Genomic DNA, 17,057 nt, shown 5'->3' with positions numbered 1-17,057 from the left:
TAAAAAATCAAATTACTTTTATGCACACCAAGTACAGCTCTACAAATTATATCTTTTTTTAAAAGTTAAGACCAAGGCTGAGAGGGCTTGGGATGTAGCTCAGTGATTCCAGCGCCTGCCTCGCAAGCTGAAGGACCAGAGTTCTATCCCCAGTACCACAAAAAAAAGTCTGAGGATGTATCTCAGTGTCACAGCACACAATTAACAACACAACACCCTGAGTTCCATCCCCAGCACCAAAAAGGAAAAAAAAAATCCAAATGAAAACTTTATATAACAAACAGATAAAATGCCCACATAACTATGTATATCCAAACTAACTAACCAGCACCACAGTGAACCTAGAAATCTTTAGCCAAATTTACAGTTTGTTGACTGGCTTAGCATTATTATATACATTTAATAAGCAAAGAGACTGAGTTCCATACAGATGAGAGTGTTCAACTACAAAATTTTCCTGTTTTCTTGGACAACTTTTATTGTTTACTTTTATTTATTTGTTTCTTATTTATTTATTAGTTTATTTTGGTTTTTTGAGACAGGGTCTCACTATGCAGTTGAGACTGACCTGGAACTCACTATGTAGCCCAGGCTGGTCTCAAACTCACAGGGATCCTCCTCTTCAGCCTCAGAAGTGCTGGGATTATAGGCGTGCACCACCATGCCCAGCAATTTTTACTGTTTAAACAGTTTGGAACTTGGTGGAATAGGCAACTTGCTGTTGGTTTCAGTTATAATTGGATTCAACCCATTAGGAATTTTACTTATCAAACAAGGAAAATTTCTGAAGAAGATAGGTAGGTCAAAAATAACTGATGTGGATATTTTCGCCAATCTGATGATTCCTTTCCTTGCATTTTAATGAATATCAAATTTTGCTAACTCTCAAAGGGAAGAGATGATATTTTCCCTTACATATGAACTTTGACAATAAAAGCAGTAGTATTTATTTATTTTTGAGACAGGGTCTCGCTATGTAGTTCAGGCTGGATTGTAACTAACTATGTACCTCAGGCTGGCCTCAAACTTGAGGTGATCCTCCTGCCTCAGCCTCCAGAGTGCTAGGATTAAAGATGTGTACCATCATGTCTGGCTGAAAGCATTAGTTTTTGAAGAAGCTTAAATGAAAATTTTCCTTTTGATCACTAGTTAAGATTTCTAACAGGAAATTATTCTACCAGCATCATCTATTTCACTTTATATTTTTACACTAAATAATTTTAATTTAGGGGAAAATAAAGGGAAGGAATGGTGTTTGGTAATAAGGAGACATCTCACCTTAAAAGGTCCTGAAATTAGAAGATTTATGGTAAATTTTTTATAAAGACAGGTGGCTGATTTTTCTTCCTTCACAAAATAAATGTACTTCTACTTTCGTAATGAAATAAATGAAACTCGGCGGCCATTTCCCCTTTTAAGATGGCTAAAATGAATGTGTAACCATATTATCTCCCCAGGACGGAGTTAATGGTGGGATGCCTTTCCATCCACCTTCCTACTGGCTGCAAACTGAAGAATGAGAAGGATGATCTTTGTTGGTGTGTTTATCTTATTCTGTCTCTTAGGAGGTAAGTCATCAAGAAAGCATAATTCGGGCTGGGGATTTAGCTCAGTGGTGCCACCACCTGCCTCGCGTCCCAAGTTTGATCCCCAGTACCAAAATAAAAAATAAAAAAAACAAAAAAGAAGGGACAATTTCTTAAGCTACTGCAGAGTTACTATATGACTTAAGTGGAAGGCGGATTTAAATATGTTAACTTGAAAAGCACATCACCTTCTCTTGCTTCTTGCTGTAAACCCTCTCCCTCTGACTCTAAAGAGTTTCTGCCCTATGAAATCTGAGTGCACCTAAGCACTAAAGTAACAATAACAGGAGCTAGCATTAATCGAGCACTTACTATATTTTAGCCTCTGTTCTAAACATTTCACTTGTATCTATTAACTCATTCAAACCTCATGACAGCCCTGTTAGGTGAGTCCCCTCCCCCCATTTTATAGAGGAGGAAAATGAGTCAGTAGATAGTGTGTTACATATTATGATTCCTAAACTAGAACACACATACCAAATTAGACTGAAAGTACTTATAATGATGGCAAAATGAGTAAATTAAATTGGAAAGAAGAAGCACAAATGCAGCCTCCTAACACTTTTCCTATTCTAAATGCTGTTTTTCACCAATTTGAATATTTCTTTATAAGAAGAAACACATAAGGATATAACAGAGTTTTCAGTTCATTTGGAGAAATGAAAGAACTCTTAAAGTGGCTCAAATGAGTAATGGACCAAAAGTTAACAAAACTGAGTCTCTCAAAGTTAGAGGATTGCAGCCAGAGATTTAGCTCATTGATTCCAGTGCCTGCCTGCCTTGCAAGAACAAGGACCTGAGTTCGATTCCCAGTACAAAAAAAAAAAAAAAAAAAAAAAGTCAGAGGATTGCAGAAGGAGCAGAGAAGGTGGCTGCAACAGTGTTATGTCGGAGACTCAGTGCACACAGGCATCACTGGGGGTGTAAGGAAGAGTTAGATCCAGTAGGTCTCAGATGAAGCCTGAGACTCCGCATTTCCCACAAGCTCCATGTGTGGATGGTGCCCATGGTGTGGAGAGCACAGCTCAGCAGGAGGAATCTACAAGGCTTCTCAGAAGAAGAGAATTCCAAAATTCATACTTGGAGACTTTCGGTTCCAAATCCTTAGGTCAACAATTCAAATGCCTAAAATGTTTGGCCAGATACTGTAAGCTGGAGAAACCAGGTAGCTACAACCCAACAGGAAAGGCTCTGATTAAAGGGGGCAGTGGATACCCAGCTATGGGCGTTTGCCACTATGGAGAAAGCAGAGCGTACCCCAGAGGCTAAAAACACAAATAGCCTAAGAACTGTCCCAATTTTAAAATATTGACAACTAATATAATTTTTGAAAACTATATGCAAGAGAAACACACCATGTCTAGCCCACAAACCTACAGTTAAGGCCTCTATTTCCTACACTATTATTGCTAAATACAGTGCTCAACAGTTCTGATTACTCCTGAAGAGACAGAAGCAAAACCACATAGCTTGGGTCTCTGTTGCATTTTAATTTCTTTCTTTTTTTTTTTTTGGTTTTTTGAGACAGGGTCTCACTATGTAGTTGAGACTGAACTGGAACTCACTATGTAGCCCAAGCTGGTCTCGAACTCACAGCAATCCTCCTGCCTCAGCCTCCTAAGTGCTGGGATTACAGGTGTGCGCCACCACGTCCACCTTGCATTTTAATTTCTTATACTTCTCCCCCACAAAAGAGAGGAGCATATGCTTAGGTGAAAAATAAAAAAAAAATGTTTTTTCAATGTTTTGGATAGCATGAAAAATGATTCCAGGGATTGCATTAATTGTGCTGAACAAAAGGAAAATGTGAACACAAAAAGAAAATTCAGCCTAAAGGGAAGCTTTGCTGTTGATACTTAACTTCTTCTTGGAACTTCCCATAAAGTAGAGGGTAGTTATTTTCTTTTCTTTTCTTTTCTTTTATTTATTTATTTATTTATTTATTTATTTATTATGATACTGGGGATTGAACTCAGGTCCTTGTGCTTGTGAAGCAGGCGGCAGAACCACTGAGCTAAATCCCCAGCCCGAGGGTAGTTATTTTTAAAGACTGTCATCATCCTGATTTGTAATACATGCTTAAATATCTATATCTATATATGACTGTATATGACATAGATAAATAACTGTATCTGGCTAGGCGTGGTGGCGTATGCCTGTAATCCCAACACTCAGGAGGCTGAGGCAGGAGGCTCTCTGAATCCGAGACCAGCCTGGGCTGCATAATGAGTTCCAGTTCAGTCTCAACTACATAATGAGACCCTGTCTCAAAAAACAAAAAAAAGAAACAATAATAATAATAATAATAATAATAATAATTGTATCTGGGTTGTTCTTCCACTAATAAAGTCATAGACTAACATACTTCAGAAATAATCATATAAGAAAAGTAATTATTTTACATCTAACTTAAAACATTGTATACTTAGTTGTTGAATTGGAATATATTAGGTAGTAGATATGTTAATAAAATCTGTACATTTTTAGATAAAAAGAGACTAGAAAAAGGAAATGGGATCTGAGAACATAATTGTAAGTATTCTGGCAACTGAAGAACTAGTCACCAAAAAGATTTGCAAATTAAGGTATAATCTTCAGCAGCAGTGCCGAACGTCAGGCAGAGATTTTAGCAGGGCAGAGGCTGTGGAGGCGAAGTGTGGGAGCAGAAGGTGGGACGTCTGATAGCGACAGAGAAAAGTGGGCACAGGTCTTGCCCCGACACAGTGCAGGGCATGTGAGCTCCCACCTCTGGGCCCCGAGCACTAGATCTGAGTACGGGGTGGGTCTCCAGGGCGAGTGGTGAGACTGATGATCACAAAAGCAGGAGGAAACTTCCTCTGGTGTATCCTGTAGAACAGCAGATTTCATAATCTCTCAAGCAGCTGACCCACTCCAGAAAAACCAAAGCCTCCAGCAAGAAGAGGTCACTGAAGTCCTGGAATACACAGAGGCAGCTGGGGACATAGTGTCCTTGACAAGAACAAAGGCGCGGACTCCCACAGAATTTTTTTGGTCTTTGTTTTTGTCTCTGGCATTCATCCAAGTTTAATTAAGGCTGCAGCTTCCCTTTATATGAAATGTGGGCAAATATAACTGGCTGAAAGGTATATTTTGGGACACAGTCACATGTTAATTGTCTAGGATAAGCTCCTTTCTTAAAACAATTTTTGTTGATTGAGCATTGATTAGGAATTGAAAATTTGTCATACTCAGTGGGAAAACAAACATGAATGTTCTTAAGTGTCACTAGAGGAGGATGAACCTAAGAATAGTCAACAGAGGTTAATAAGACTCATTAGACAGACTGTTTTCTATTAAAAGTTACCTCTTCTAAAAAATAAAAAGTAAAAGTTACCTCTTCTAACCCCTAATTTGGCAAAGGGAGGTATAAAATGTATCATACAAAATGTCTACTAATCTTTTCTTTCAGGGGATCAATTATTAACATTATTAAATTATAAATTATTAACTATTAAAGAGCTTTTGTACCACAAAAGAAATCACTAACAAAGTGAAGAGACAACCCACAGAGTGAGAAAATATTCTAGCCAGTAGTCCCTCAGACAAAGTACTAATATATAGAACATACAAAGACTTGAAAAAAATCAGACCCCCAAATTTAAAGACCAATCCAAAAGTGGGCATCTGAAAGGAATAGACACTTCTCAGAGGAAGAAGTACAAATGGCAAATAAATATATGAAAAAATGCTCAATATCACTGGTCTTTCGAGAGATGCAAATTAAAACAATGCTGAGATTCCATCTCACTCCAGAAAGAATTGGCTACTATCAAGAAATCAACCAATAACAAATGCTGGCAGGGCTGTGGGGAAAAAGAAACACTGCTCCACTGTTGTTGCAAATGAAGATTGGTGTGACCACTGTGGAAATCAGTGTGGCAATTCCTCAAAAAAATAGGATTAGAAGTCCTATTTGACTGAGCTATTCCTCATCTAGGTATCTTCCCAAAAGAATTAAAGGCATCATACCACAGCAGTATATGCATACCTGTGTTCATAGTGACACAGTTTGTAACAGCCCAAATGCCCATCAACTGATGAATGGATAAAAAAGATGTGGTTTTTCTATACAATGGAATATTACTCAGCCATAAAGAAGGAAAACTTGAGAAATTTATAGTGAACTGGATGCACCTTGAAGCTATACTCTTAAGTGAAATAAATAGGACATTTATATGTAAATATTGCATTGTCTCCCTGGTGTAAGACACTGAAAATGTAAAGAGGGACCAAAATGTATAACACACAACATGAAATAAGAAAAAATTTGTTCAAAAGAAGGGGGAACTAGAGAAGTGGGAGGGGAAAAGGAAGGAAGAAAAAAGAAAAAATGAGAAAAGAAGGAAAGAAATGGAAACAGGGCTTTTGTAAATAAGGAAGGGGAAAAGGGGTTGAAGGGAGGGGAGGGAAATGGGAAAGAAAGAGGACTCAGTGTACAGGTACAAATTCCCTATGACGATTGTGATCATTATGTACACCTAAACTGTACCAATGAAATTTTTAAAAACATAGTGGCGACCATCATATATTGAAAGATAGGAACAGTGAACATGAGGTTACATTTTGTCTCAATTACAGATCTGAGCTATTTTTTTAATGGTGATGAGCTCCTCATCACTGGCCAAGGCTTCCGTAGGAGCTACTATAAAGCAGAGTTCCCCAACCTCTGGGCCACAGACTGATATTGGTCTGTGGCCTGGTTCCTAACAGGAGGTGAGCATTGAGCAAATCAGGAAAGCTTCGCCTGTAGTTGATGCTCTCATATTACTACCTGAGCTCTGCTTCCTGTCAGATGAGCTGTGGCATCAGATTCTCATAAGAGTGCAAACCCTCTTAAGAACTTTGCATTTGAGGGATATAGGCTGTGTGCTCTTATGAGAATCTAACGCCTGGTACTGTGGTGGAACTGAGGAGGTGATGCTAGCTCTGGGAAGCAGCTGCAAACAGAGATTAACATTAGCAGAGCAGTTTGACTACTAGGGACCATAATAAATCAATAGACTTCAGATGCCTATCAAAACCCTATCAGTGAGTGGCAAGTAATAATTAAGCTGCATCGGGTGGCAGGTTTTATAGTGGCAGGTGAGTTGATGTATGTCAGTTTTACAACTGCACCTGGAGGAGGCTTAAGTCAGAATCTAATATTTACTTTAATGCATATGTGGTCTACCCATTATTTTATTTACCATTTCTGTAAATTTTCCTCCACATTGTGCTCTCATCTCAGGCACAGTTCTGGTAACTCCACAAACTAACCCTAGCCAAAATGAGTAAAAAATAAAAATCAATGAAGAGCTTCTTTGAAAAGGGGGAATGAGCCAATAATGAGATTAACAGAAGATTCTATAACTGATAGCAAAAGAAGAAAGCTGCATTTAAAGGAAATGTCAAGAGTCCTATTTAAATTATGACTTCATTGCAACAGATGATTTATATTCTTCAAGCCCACTCAATGTCATATGTGGTGACCTGCTGTCCAGCGAAGTCATGAAACCTTCAAAACTGCTTTGCCACATGCAGACCCAAGCACTGTACATTAAAAGACAAGCCTTTAGAGTTTTCAACAGAAAAAAAAGTGAACACAAAGAACAGAAGCAATTATTGAAGGCCACCACTTCACCAAATGTGTTAGCACTAAAAGCATCATTCTTAGTGGCTGATCACATCGCTAAAGCTAAAAAGGCCTTTACTATTGGTGAAGAGTTGATCTTGCCTATTGCTAAAGTCATTTGTCTTGAACTTTCAGGAGAGGTTACAGTTTTTAAAAAGCCAGCATGTGATCATCTTTTAGCTAGCACCATCTACACAAATTGATGAAATGGCAAAAGATATTGAGACACAATTGTCAGAAAGAATTAATGAGTCACTGTGGCATGCAGTTCAGGTTAACAAGTCTACTGATGTTGCCAACAAGGAAACAATGCTTGCTTTTATGTGATTTTTAGGAGGGTGTACATGAATATACACTATGGGCACTTTTTTTGCAGACCAACACCACAGCTGCAGAACTATGCAGGTCTTTGAATGATTATATATCAGGAAAACTGAATTAGTCATTTTGTGTTGGTATGTGCATCGTGTGCCTGTCATGACTGGATAGCATGCTGGTTTCACTACTCAGATCAAAACGGTCACTCTGAATGTGAGTCTACACATTGTGTTATCCACAAAGAAATGCTGGCTAGCCAAAAAATCTCACCTGAACTTGACAATGTTTTGCAAGATGTGGTTAAACACAATTAAACTACATTATAGTACATATGCTTAACTTATTTTTGTTCATGCAGTTCTGGAAGGAAATGAATGTGGAGCACACGTCTTTTCTTATATACAGAAGTGAGATAGCTTTCTGAAGGTAGATCACGGGCCAGAATTTTGGAGTTACAATGACACAGAATGGGTCACAAAACATACTTACTTGTGTGACATATTCAACCTGCTGAATGAAGTCAATCTGTTACTTCAGAGGAGAATGACAACTATATTCAAGTTGGCAAATAAAATGGCTACACTCAAAGCCAAATTGGAATTATAAGAGTGACAGTGAACACTGGGATTTTTGACATGTTTCAAACATTCGCAGAGATTTGAAAAAGACTAAGTCGAGATCTTCTTTCTGTCAGCTGATGCATGGTCTGCTACCTCTGCTTTCTAAAATGTTTGAGCATTACTTCCCAACCACAAAAGACCTCCAAACTTGGAAGGAATAGATCTGTGATCCATTTGTGAATAAGCTAGGCCTGCCAACTTTGTTCATTCCAGAAGAGGATCGACTGCTTGAGATCACAAATGACCATAGCCTTAAAATAGTTTGTTTGAGACAACTTCAAATCTCCATATGCTCTAGGTCAAAGTCAAGGCAGAATATCATATTACACTTGATCTTAGCCAAAAGGCCGAGAACCGATAAGGCAGAACATCATATTGCCACAAGCAGCAACCAGAATGAGTGCAAGCAGGCTGGAAAAGAGCAACACACTTTGGGTGTCACTGCTTTTCATCACCTCTAGATGGAACCATCTAGTTCTAGGAAAACAGGTTCAGGGCTCCCACTGATTCTGTATTATGGTGAGTGGTATTGTTATATCATTATACATTACAAAGTAATAATAACAGAAATAAAGTGAACAATGAATGCAGTAATGCACTTGACATCACAAAAACGTCCCTTCCCACCACTGCATCCATGGAAAAGTTGTCTTCCACAAAACTGGTCCCTGCTGCTAGGAAGACTGGGAACTGTTGCTATAAAGGGCTCTTGAAATGATAGACCCAGTGGGTCTCCAACACTGGCTCTAGCCAACTCATGTCCCTTCAGCTATGTCTGCCTGTCTACAATATAAATTCCCAAGGCCCTGCCTCCTATGTACTAACTCAGGTCCATGGTGTCTTAGGAATCCATGGATTTTATTTTAACCACTCAAATAAATCAGATACCCATGGAAATTTGGAAACCAATCTTCTAGATAATGTCTTTCCAACCTTACTTATATTGCCTAAATTCACAAATTTCTGGGTAGTTCTACATAACCAAAGTTAATAACATCTTTGAGCCACTGAATTTAAGTATTAAAGATAACTAATATGTATCATTAGTCAAGTAATAAATATTCATGAAAATCATGTATAATATGCTACCTTAGGCACTGAAATGAAATATGCTACCTTAGGCAATTCATTAATGTATTATAGGCCATGAAAGTTCCCTCACTAAATTCTCAAATTAATTCATTTTTTTTCTCATTGAGTTTATTGCTACATTTTAGGTATACAGTACAGTTACATTCATTATTGGGATCTTGTACCTTTACATGACAGGCCTTGGTTCTCATTTTTTCCCCTTGTCCCTGCCCTCCGTTCACCCCTCCTCTCCTCCCCCTTTACAAACACTTCAGAATGAAAAAATGGAAATGAAGTGTTGGTAATTTAAATTTTTTGAAGTTTTATAATTTTTAAACATTGCTTACTAAGCACAAGCTCCCGAGTTCAATCCCTGGTACAAATAAATAAATAAATACATAAATACTGCTTACTTTTTAAAGGTGAAAAATCGCTCTAATTTTCTTCATTTTTTTTCTCACTCTCTGGTTTTCGTCAATATTTTCACCTTATTTTTTCGTCTCTGTACTTGGAGATGTTGGAAGTGTGCTTTGTAGGTCATGCAATCTCTCAGTCCCCTTCCATGGATGCCTTCTAGACTTTGGAGTCTGCAAAACAAAGCCTGGTCAGTACTGTATACAAGAGAGTCATGTAAAAGGTAAGCCTTTATAAAAAAAAGTAAAGTGCAGGGGCAAACCTTATAACAGCAAACATTCACTGAGCACCTACTACGTTCCGGATGTTATACTAAGGGTTTTGCTGGGACTGCACTACACCAGCAATGCAATGATATGAGCACTAATGCATCTACACATTGCCTCATTTACACCATTCTCATCTTGACTTTTTTTCGGGGGGTGATACTGGGGTTGAACTCAAATCCTTCACATTCCCAGACCTCTGTGTGTGTGTGTGATGGAATTTTGCTAAGTTGTTAAACTTCCCAGGCTGGCTCCAGACACCCATAATTCCTGCCACAGCCTCCCACACTGGTGGGAAGCCGGGCTCTTACAAAAATTAATATATATTTTGTGGAACCCTTCTAAACACGCTGCTATGTAACACCACAGATCACACACCAGTGAAGCTTTTTTAAATATAAAAATCCAAATGATGAAAACAGTACAAAATAAACTGAAGGACATAATTTAAAGTTGCAAACAAACGAGGCCTCTTTAACATACAAAAACCAAAAGTCAGAAAGGAAATGATAGTTAAATTTGAATATATCAACACTTTCCAATTTATAAAATAAACAATAACTTCAAAATATCAAAGATAAGCAATAAACCGGGTGGAAGTAGTTAGAACATGGATAACAGAAATAAACACATCAATATCTAGCCAGAGTAAATAATTTCTAAAAATCAGTTTTGTAAAGGACTAACCACCAAAAAACAAAAAAATAAATCAAGTAATCATGAAAGGAATTCTTAGAAGAGCAAATATAAATAAACCTTTAAAAAGGTTGCTTGGCCTTGTTATTAGAAAAAAAAAGTATAAATTACAGAAATAATATAAGATTTTAAACCCCTCACTCATATTGGTAAGACACTAAGCAGGCACGGTAGCACACATCTGTACTTCCATGTACTTGGGAGGCTAAGGTAGGAAGACTGTGAGTTTGAGGCCAACCTAGGCAACTTAGTGAGACTCTGCCTTAAAATAAAATATAGAGGGCTCGGAATGTAGCTCAGTGATAAAAGTGTCCCTGGGTTCAATACCCAGTACCACAATCAATAATCAATCCATCAATTTTAGTGACAGTGTGGGGAAATGGTACCTCTTATACCTTTCCAATGATAGACCTGATTCAATATATTTAAGACAATTTGTATATTTTCATTAAAATTTAAAGGAGTACAGCCATCTACGAAGGAGCACTTTTCTTTGGTAGCTACAACAGAGAAATATTATAAGTAAAGGTATGTATCAGAATTACCATTGCAGCACTATATTTAACAGTGAAGCAATGGGAATGGCTTAAATATTTACCTAGAGGGAACTGTTAAAATATGTTATACTCAAGCCATGGAATGATGTGATACAATACTTGGAATAAATCAGATTCATTTGTTAATATGGGAAAAACCTTTAAAATGTTGCTCTGAGTACTAGTCAGGTTTCTTGCTGCTGAGATGCAGTACCCAACACTCATACCTGAAAAGGGAGAAGTTTAATTCGGCTCATGAGTTTAGGGGATTCAGTCCATGGGCAGCCTACTCAAAGGTGGGATCGTCACAATGGAAGGGCGTAGTGGAGCAAAGCTTGTCAGTTCGTGGAGGTGGGAAGTAGGGCAGGGAGCAGCAACTGTTCAAGGTGGAAGGCCTGGAAGCTTGTTGGTGTGAGTCTGCCCCGGAAGGCAGAGGAAACCAGACACTGATGTCCAAAGGCAGCGGCAGCCGAGACAAACCTGCTCACGCAGTCTGGAGCTCTTCCAAAAGAGCCAATTTCCTTCCTTCCCTTTTATTATTCTATCCAGGCTATAAGTCTAGTAGTTGGTGCCATCCACAAGCAGAGTGGGTCATCCCTTAGTTTATTGGCTTGCATGCCGATCATCTTTGGAAACATGCCACAGACACATCCAGAACTATGCTTTATTAATCTCTAGGTATTTATTAAGCCAGTCAAGTTGACACAGTTCACATTCATACTGTGTAAGAAAAAAGTCAGTTGCAAAATTGTACAGACAGTATATCACATATGAAAACACCTGATCTTAGCCAGAAGGCCAAGAAGTGATACCACATATGAATACAGATCAACAAAGCAAAACTCTAAATTTCTCCATGGAATTACAACTACAGAACACAATTTAAAGGGAATAAAAGTGAGCTGGGAGGAGGAGAATCATGGGCTTATTTCTCAAGGGCTTTTGTTATTCAGAGGGTTACTGAGATCTGTTCAACAACCTCCCCTCTAAGTTCTAGACCCCTTCTTTATCTACGTCAAGGCCCCTTATTACTATGAGTCATTGGCCCTCAGATCTTGCCTCCTAGACCAGACCTCTCTCCTGAATGAGGACAGTCATCTAATTAGACCAACATCAAAATAAGAATTAATTCTAAGCCTGGGAAAGAGCTAGAAGCTTACACAGCAGAATATTAACAATACTTCCTGATGGTCAAGGACCTAGAATGAATGAAAGACCACAATGGTGTGGGAAGAAGAGTTTCTTTCCTTGGATATTTTGCCATTTCACACTGAAACAAAGTAAAACTTACATTTTTTAAATAGTTTTTTTAAATAGGATTTATTTCTCAATTTGGACATTATTGACATCTGGGGCAATAACAGTAATTCTTTGTTATGGGGAGCAGTTGCTATCATTTGGAATTTCAAGGTCCCTGAAAGGTCCAGGTGTGTTGGTCCCCACATGCTGCTGGGAGCCAGTGGACTCTTCAGGAGGTTGGCCTAGTAGGAGGAAGTTAGGTCACTGGCTGCATGTTCTAGGATGGGATTTCCTCTCTTTTTTTGTTTCCTGGCTGCCATGAAGTAGCTTCCTTTGCTGTGCTTTCCCACTATGATTGCATTGCCTCACCACAGGCCCAAAAGCAACAGGCCAATTGACCATGGAATGAACCTTCTGCAACTATTAGCCAAAATATACTTTTCTTTTTAAATTGGTTATCTTAGGTGCCCAGCTAGCTCAGTCGGTGGAGTATCAGACCCTTGGTACTGGGGATCAAATTTAGGTCCTTGCGCTTGCAAGGCAGGTGGTGGAACCACTGAGTTACATCCCTGGCCCAAGTATGAGACTCTTAAATCAGTTATCTTAGAAATTCTGTCATAGTAAAGGAAAGCTGACTAATACAACAGTCTTCTGTATTGTAAGATGTACTGTAGCATCCTTACTATGCATCTTCTTCTGAGAATCCCCGGAGCATCTCCTCTCCCTACTTGGCTGCCTTGTCCAGTTGCGATAATAAAAATGTCTCTGGGCCTATTCAATGTCCTGGGATTGGGAGAGCAAAGACATCTCCAGTTGAGAAATCATTGTTTCTCATTTGCTGCTATCAGGGTCCTTTTGTCCTCCTTCATATAAGTGAAGCTCAGGGTGGCAGAATTGCGGAAAGTCACATCCTCTACTATGCATGCACTTTTGTGCATTTTTTTTTGTTTATGTTTTCTACAGTGAAGATACTTCTTAAGCCAGGGGAAAAATCAGTGGGTCATGGATAAGCCTCCATTTCTGAGAAGCAAGTCCATATCTCCATGATTCTTCTATGGATTTGACTAACTGATAACTTCTGACCTGGCTGAAATCAGCAAGCTTCCAAACAGCTACAAACACTTCAGAAATTTCTACACCATCAGTGGCAATCACATGGCTTTTATTAATCTGAAATGGAAATATCTTTTGTTTTATAATTTCAAAACTCATGTATTGCAACTAAACTAGTTTAAGCGGGAGTTCTTAAAGGCAAGATGATAATATGGACCATTTTGAGGTAGAAACTCTAGATTTGATGAACATAGAGGTTTTGCTGTGTGTCTTTAAAAAAAAAAAAAACAACCTGTTAGTTGTAAAGCATCTGTGGCTGGGTAGGTTGTGCCTCCAAGACATTCCCCCATCTCTACCTCTTTTTTTTCTTGCAGGTGGCATTCAATGGTTTACAGTTAAAGGTTGCACGGAGGATCACTCAGAGTGTTTCAAGAAAGAACATATAAATGCTTTTGAAACTCACTCTACTCACTGCTGCCTTCAACCAATGTGTAACTTTTGAAGAATTGGTCCATAGTTAAGTCAGTCAGTCTCAAAGTTTGACCTGTTTTTCACAAGATGGCAGCTACTGCCAATTAGCCCTCTTCAAAAACCTCAGACTTTTGTATGCCACGGAGCTGATGATCTGAAGTTGACTCTGGCATTTAAAGTGCCCAACTCCTCTCCAACCATCTCCAACTCAGAAATAATTTTTTCAACACCATCTCTCTCCTCTCTTCCTTTTACTTAATTCCATTTCCTGCCCCTGGTAATTTCAAGGCTACAAACAAGTGAAAATGAGTTTTCAAGTCAAACTAATCACATTATTTCTAATTAGTTTATTTCCCTAAATATTTCCATTGCAAAATACATTTAGGAATGAATCACAAGATACCAAGTGACCTGAGAGAGTTCATTCAGTTTCCAAAATAAATGCCTTGTTCCACTGGAGTGATTTATGGTATGGAGAAATTGACTTAACAAGTACCATAGGGGAAAAAATAAATGAAACAGTAAACCAGGCCAGTAACAACTATGTACCCAAATGGCAAAAAGACAGGGTGAGGGTTGGCATTTATTTCCTACATTGGAATCAGGGTTTGTCCAGATTCTGCATGTCCATATTTTAACCATGCCTAAGTGCTTTATTTACTCTTTGAACATTAACCAATTCTCGTTAAGTAAAGGACTAGGTTCTCATCCACAAAGAGTTTAAAAGGGATGTGAATATATTTAAACTACACTTCACATTTTTTACATATAATGTTTTCTATTACTCCAATTCAATGCCCTACTTTTGCAATCTAAAGGCTATTGTGTTTTAAAGTTAAAGTTGTTTCTCTGTATTTTCAAGAGTTTAGAAAATCCAAAACTAAATGGGGTAAATAAAACTTTCTCTGATTTTCTTTTTCTCAGGATTTAGGACATCTCACAAATGGCCTTCAACACATACTTTTCTATAAACTTGGATGAAGTTTAAAAGCCCAAGAAAACTAACGAGGCTTTATCCTCCACCCTCATTTCATCTCTATTCCTCAGATCATATTTCTGGGCCTAAGAAAAAAATTCCTTCAACCTCATATTTAAATCCAGTGGCCCCTATTCTGTCACTCTTTGCACAATCATACTGGTAAACAGTCGATCAGCACACTTCACAGAGATTCGATGTTTCAGGGTTTTTTTGTTTTTTTGTTTGTTTTGCCCAGTATCGTGGGGGAAATGACAAGATTATATAGTCAGTGGCTTGGTCACCTGCCAGAGGGTTTCCTCAGCACAGCTCACAATCCAGGAGACATCCTAAGAAGAGAGCCAGGAAGCAGGTGCTCATTCCTGTGTCACTAACTAGCCCTTGACCTTGGCACATCCGGTTGACCTCTGTATAGCCCAGGGGAAGGGACCACACAGACTCTTAGATCCTTCAGGTTTTCACATTTTACAACTCAAGAATGATTACACCTTTGCTGTTTACTTAGATCAAACATAAGACCTGGTGCTGCCCACAGCCCCAGAGGTAGCCGTGGCTTGACAGTTAACGATTCTCCAGATCTATATAATCCAGTCAGCTGAAAGGAGAAAAGGAAACCAGGAGAGCAGTCACTGTCTCTGAAGCCAATCTGACCCAGAAGTCACCACAGAAACAAAATGTCTGTCACACCTTGGTGAGCTTGGCCGAATTGTGACCTTCTACAGATGTCTACGTTCTAGTCCCAAGAACCTGTGAAAGGAGCTGTGCAGATATGCTTAAATTAAGGATTGTGAAGTTAGGAGAGGATCTCGGATGACCCACATAGGCCCATGTACCCACAAAGCTCTTAGAGTCAGAGATGACGCTGTGGTGGAAGCAGTCATCACAGGTTTGAAGCTGCCTCGCTGCCAGCTCTGAAGTGGGAGGAAGGGGATCACAAACCAAGGCCTCTGGGCACCCTCTAGAAACCGGAAAAGGCAAAAAGAGAAGCAGCACAGCCTCCAGAAGAATGCAGCCCCGCAGTCACATTTTGGCCTTCCTACCGCCAGAACTGTAAGATAAAATCTTGCTTTAAGTGTAGTACCTTGTCACAGCAGCCGTGGGAATGAACACATTGGTTGTGCAGTGGCTAAGGTGGCGTTAATCCTCCCCCAGGTTGACACATACAGGGCTTGGATTGTACCGGACGTGGTTTCTGCAGGGGCACCTTGGTATCCCACTGTTTTCCTCTCCTCTGATTCTCAGTCACAATTTCCCTTGAAACACACAAGACGGACTACAGGCTTGCAATGATATCTTCCCAGCTGATACCTCCCCCTCAAGCCCCTACCCATTCAGGATTTCTTCAGCTAACAAATTTATTCTTTTCAAATCTTCACACCTAAAGATAACGTGCTACCAGATTAGCTGGAATGTAGTCTATTTATAAGACATCAGGCTGAAGGACTAGCGAATAGCAGGATCATCTTTATTTATTTTATTTTATTTTATTTTTTTATTTATTGGTACTGGAGATTGAACTTGGGACTTTGAGCTTTTGAGCGAGGTGGTGGAACCACTAAGCTAAATCCCTGGTCCTAGCAGGATCATCTTTGATCCTCTGACTACCAGGCTGGCTTTCGTTTTTATTACATTTTTTCTGTAACTGAAATAGCAACTTCAGTGGTCCCTGTCTTTTAACTCATTTTAAAGAAAAGTCTCTACAGTTGATACATCAGTGACATCTGAAGGAACTGGCAGGGTAGAGACTTAAATGATTCTACAAGCAAAGGAGGAATATAACATTCTTCCTAGTGGCATTTGATTACAAGATGTTTGGATCGCACAAAATATGCTTTTTATAACAGACACAGTCATGGTTGCTTCCCCTGCTGTACTGATGAGGCATCTGAAGCCCCCCTCTGGGTAAGTGGCAGAGTGGGAAACTTCTGGCAAGGTGACATGTGAGCCTCGCGAATCCATTCCATAACACATCCTGCGGCTGGGCCAGAAGCCAAGCCTTTGGGATGCTGCCCTCTTGTTTCCTCAGAAATGAGACTTGGAGGGTCTCATAAAAAAACACAAGAGTAAAGAAATAGAAATCAGAGCCTGCTGACTGACCTTTTCTGTAGACAGAAATCATAACTTCTCAGCATAAGTGTATTTTCTAACTTCTCATCCCGATAGATACTAAATAAAGTGA

The 17,057-nt window shown here is 39.1% G+C and overlaps 1 protein-coding gene across 1 annotated transcript; it reads left to right on the top strand.

Annotated features, from left to right (window-relative positions):
• Positions 1–730: 730 nt before the first annotated feature.
• CUNH9orf57 (chromosome unknown C9orf57 homolog) lies at positions 731–14,302 on the top strand. Its single transcript, XM_033757736.1, has 4 exons — positions 731–797; positions 1,458–1,568; positions 9,742–9,864; positions 13,806–14,302. The coding sequence occupies exons 2-4, from the start codon at positions 1,517–1,519 to the stop codon at positions 13,931–13,933; spliced, it is 303 nt and encodes a 100-aa protein (XP_033613627.1). The 5' UTR covers positions 731–797; positions 1,458–1,516; the 3' UTR covers positions 13,934–14,302.
• The last annotated feature ends 2,755 nt before the right edge of the window (positions 14,303–17,057 follow it).

This window comes from Fukomys damarensis, unplaced genomic scaffold (assembly GCF_012274545.1).
Source record: "Fukomys damarensis isolate Sample0158 unplaced genomic scaffold, DMR_v1.0_HiC HiC_scaffold_31, whole genome shotgun sequence".
NCBI classification, from domain to species: Eukaryota; Metazoa; Chordata; class Mammalia; order Rodentia; family Bathyergidae; genus Fukomys; species Fukomys damarensis.
The sequence above is the reverse complement of the archived record's forward strand: the minus strand, read 5'-3'. Positions and strand labels throughout refer to the sequence as shown.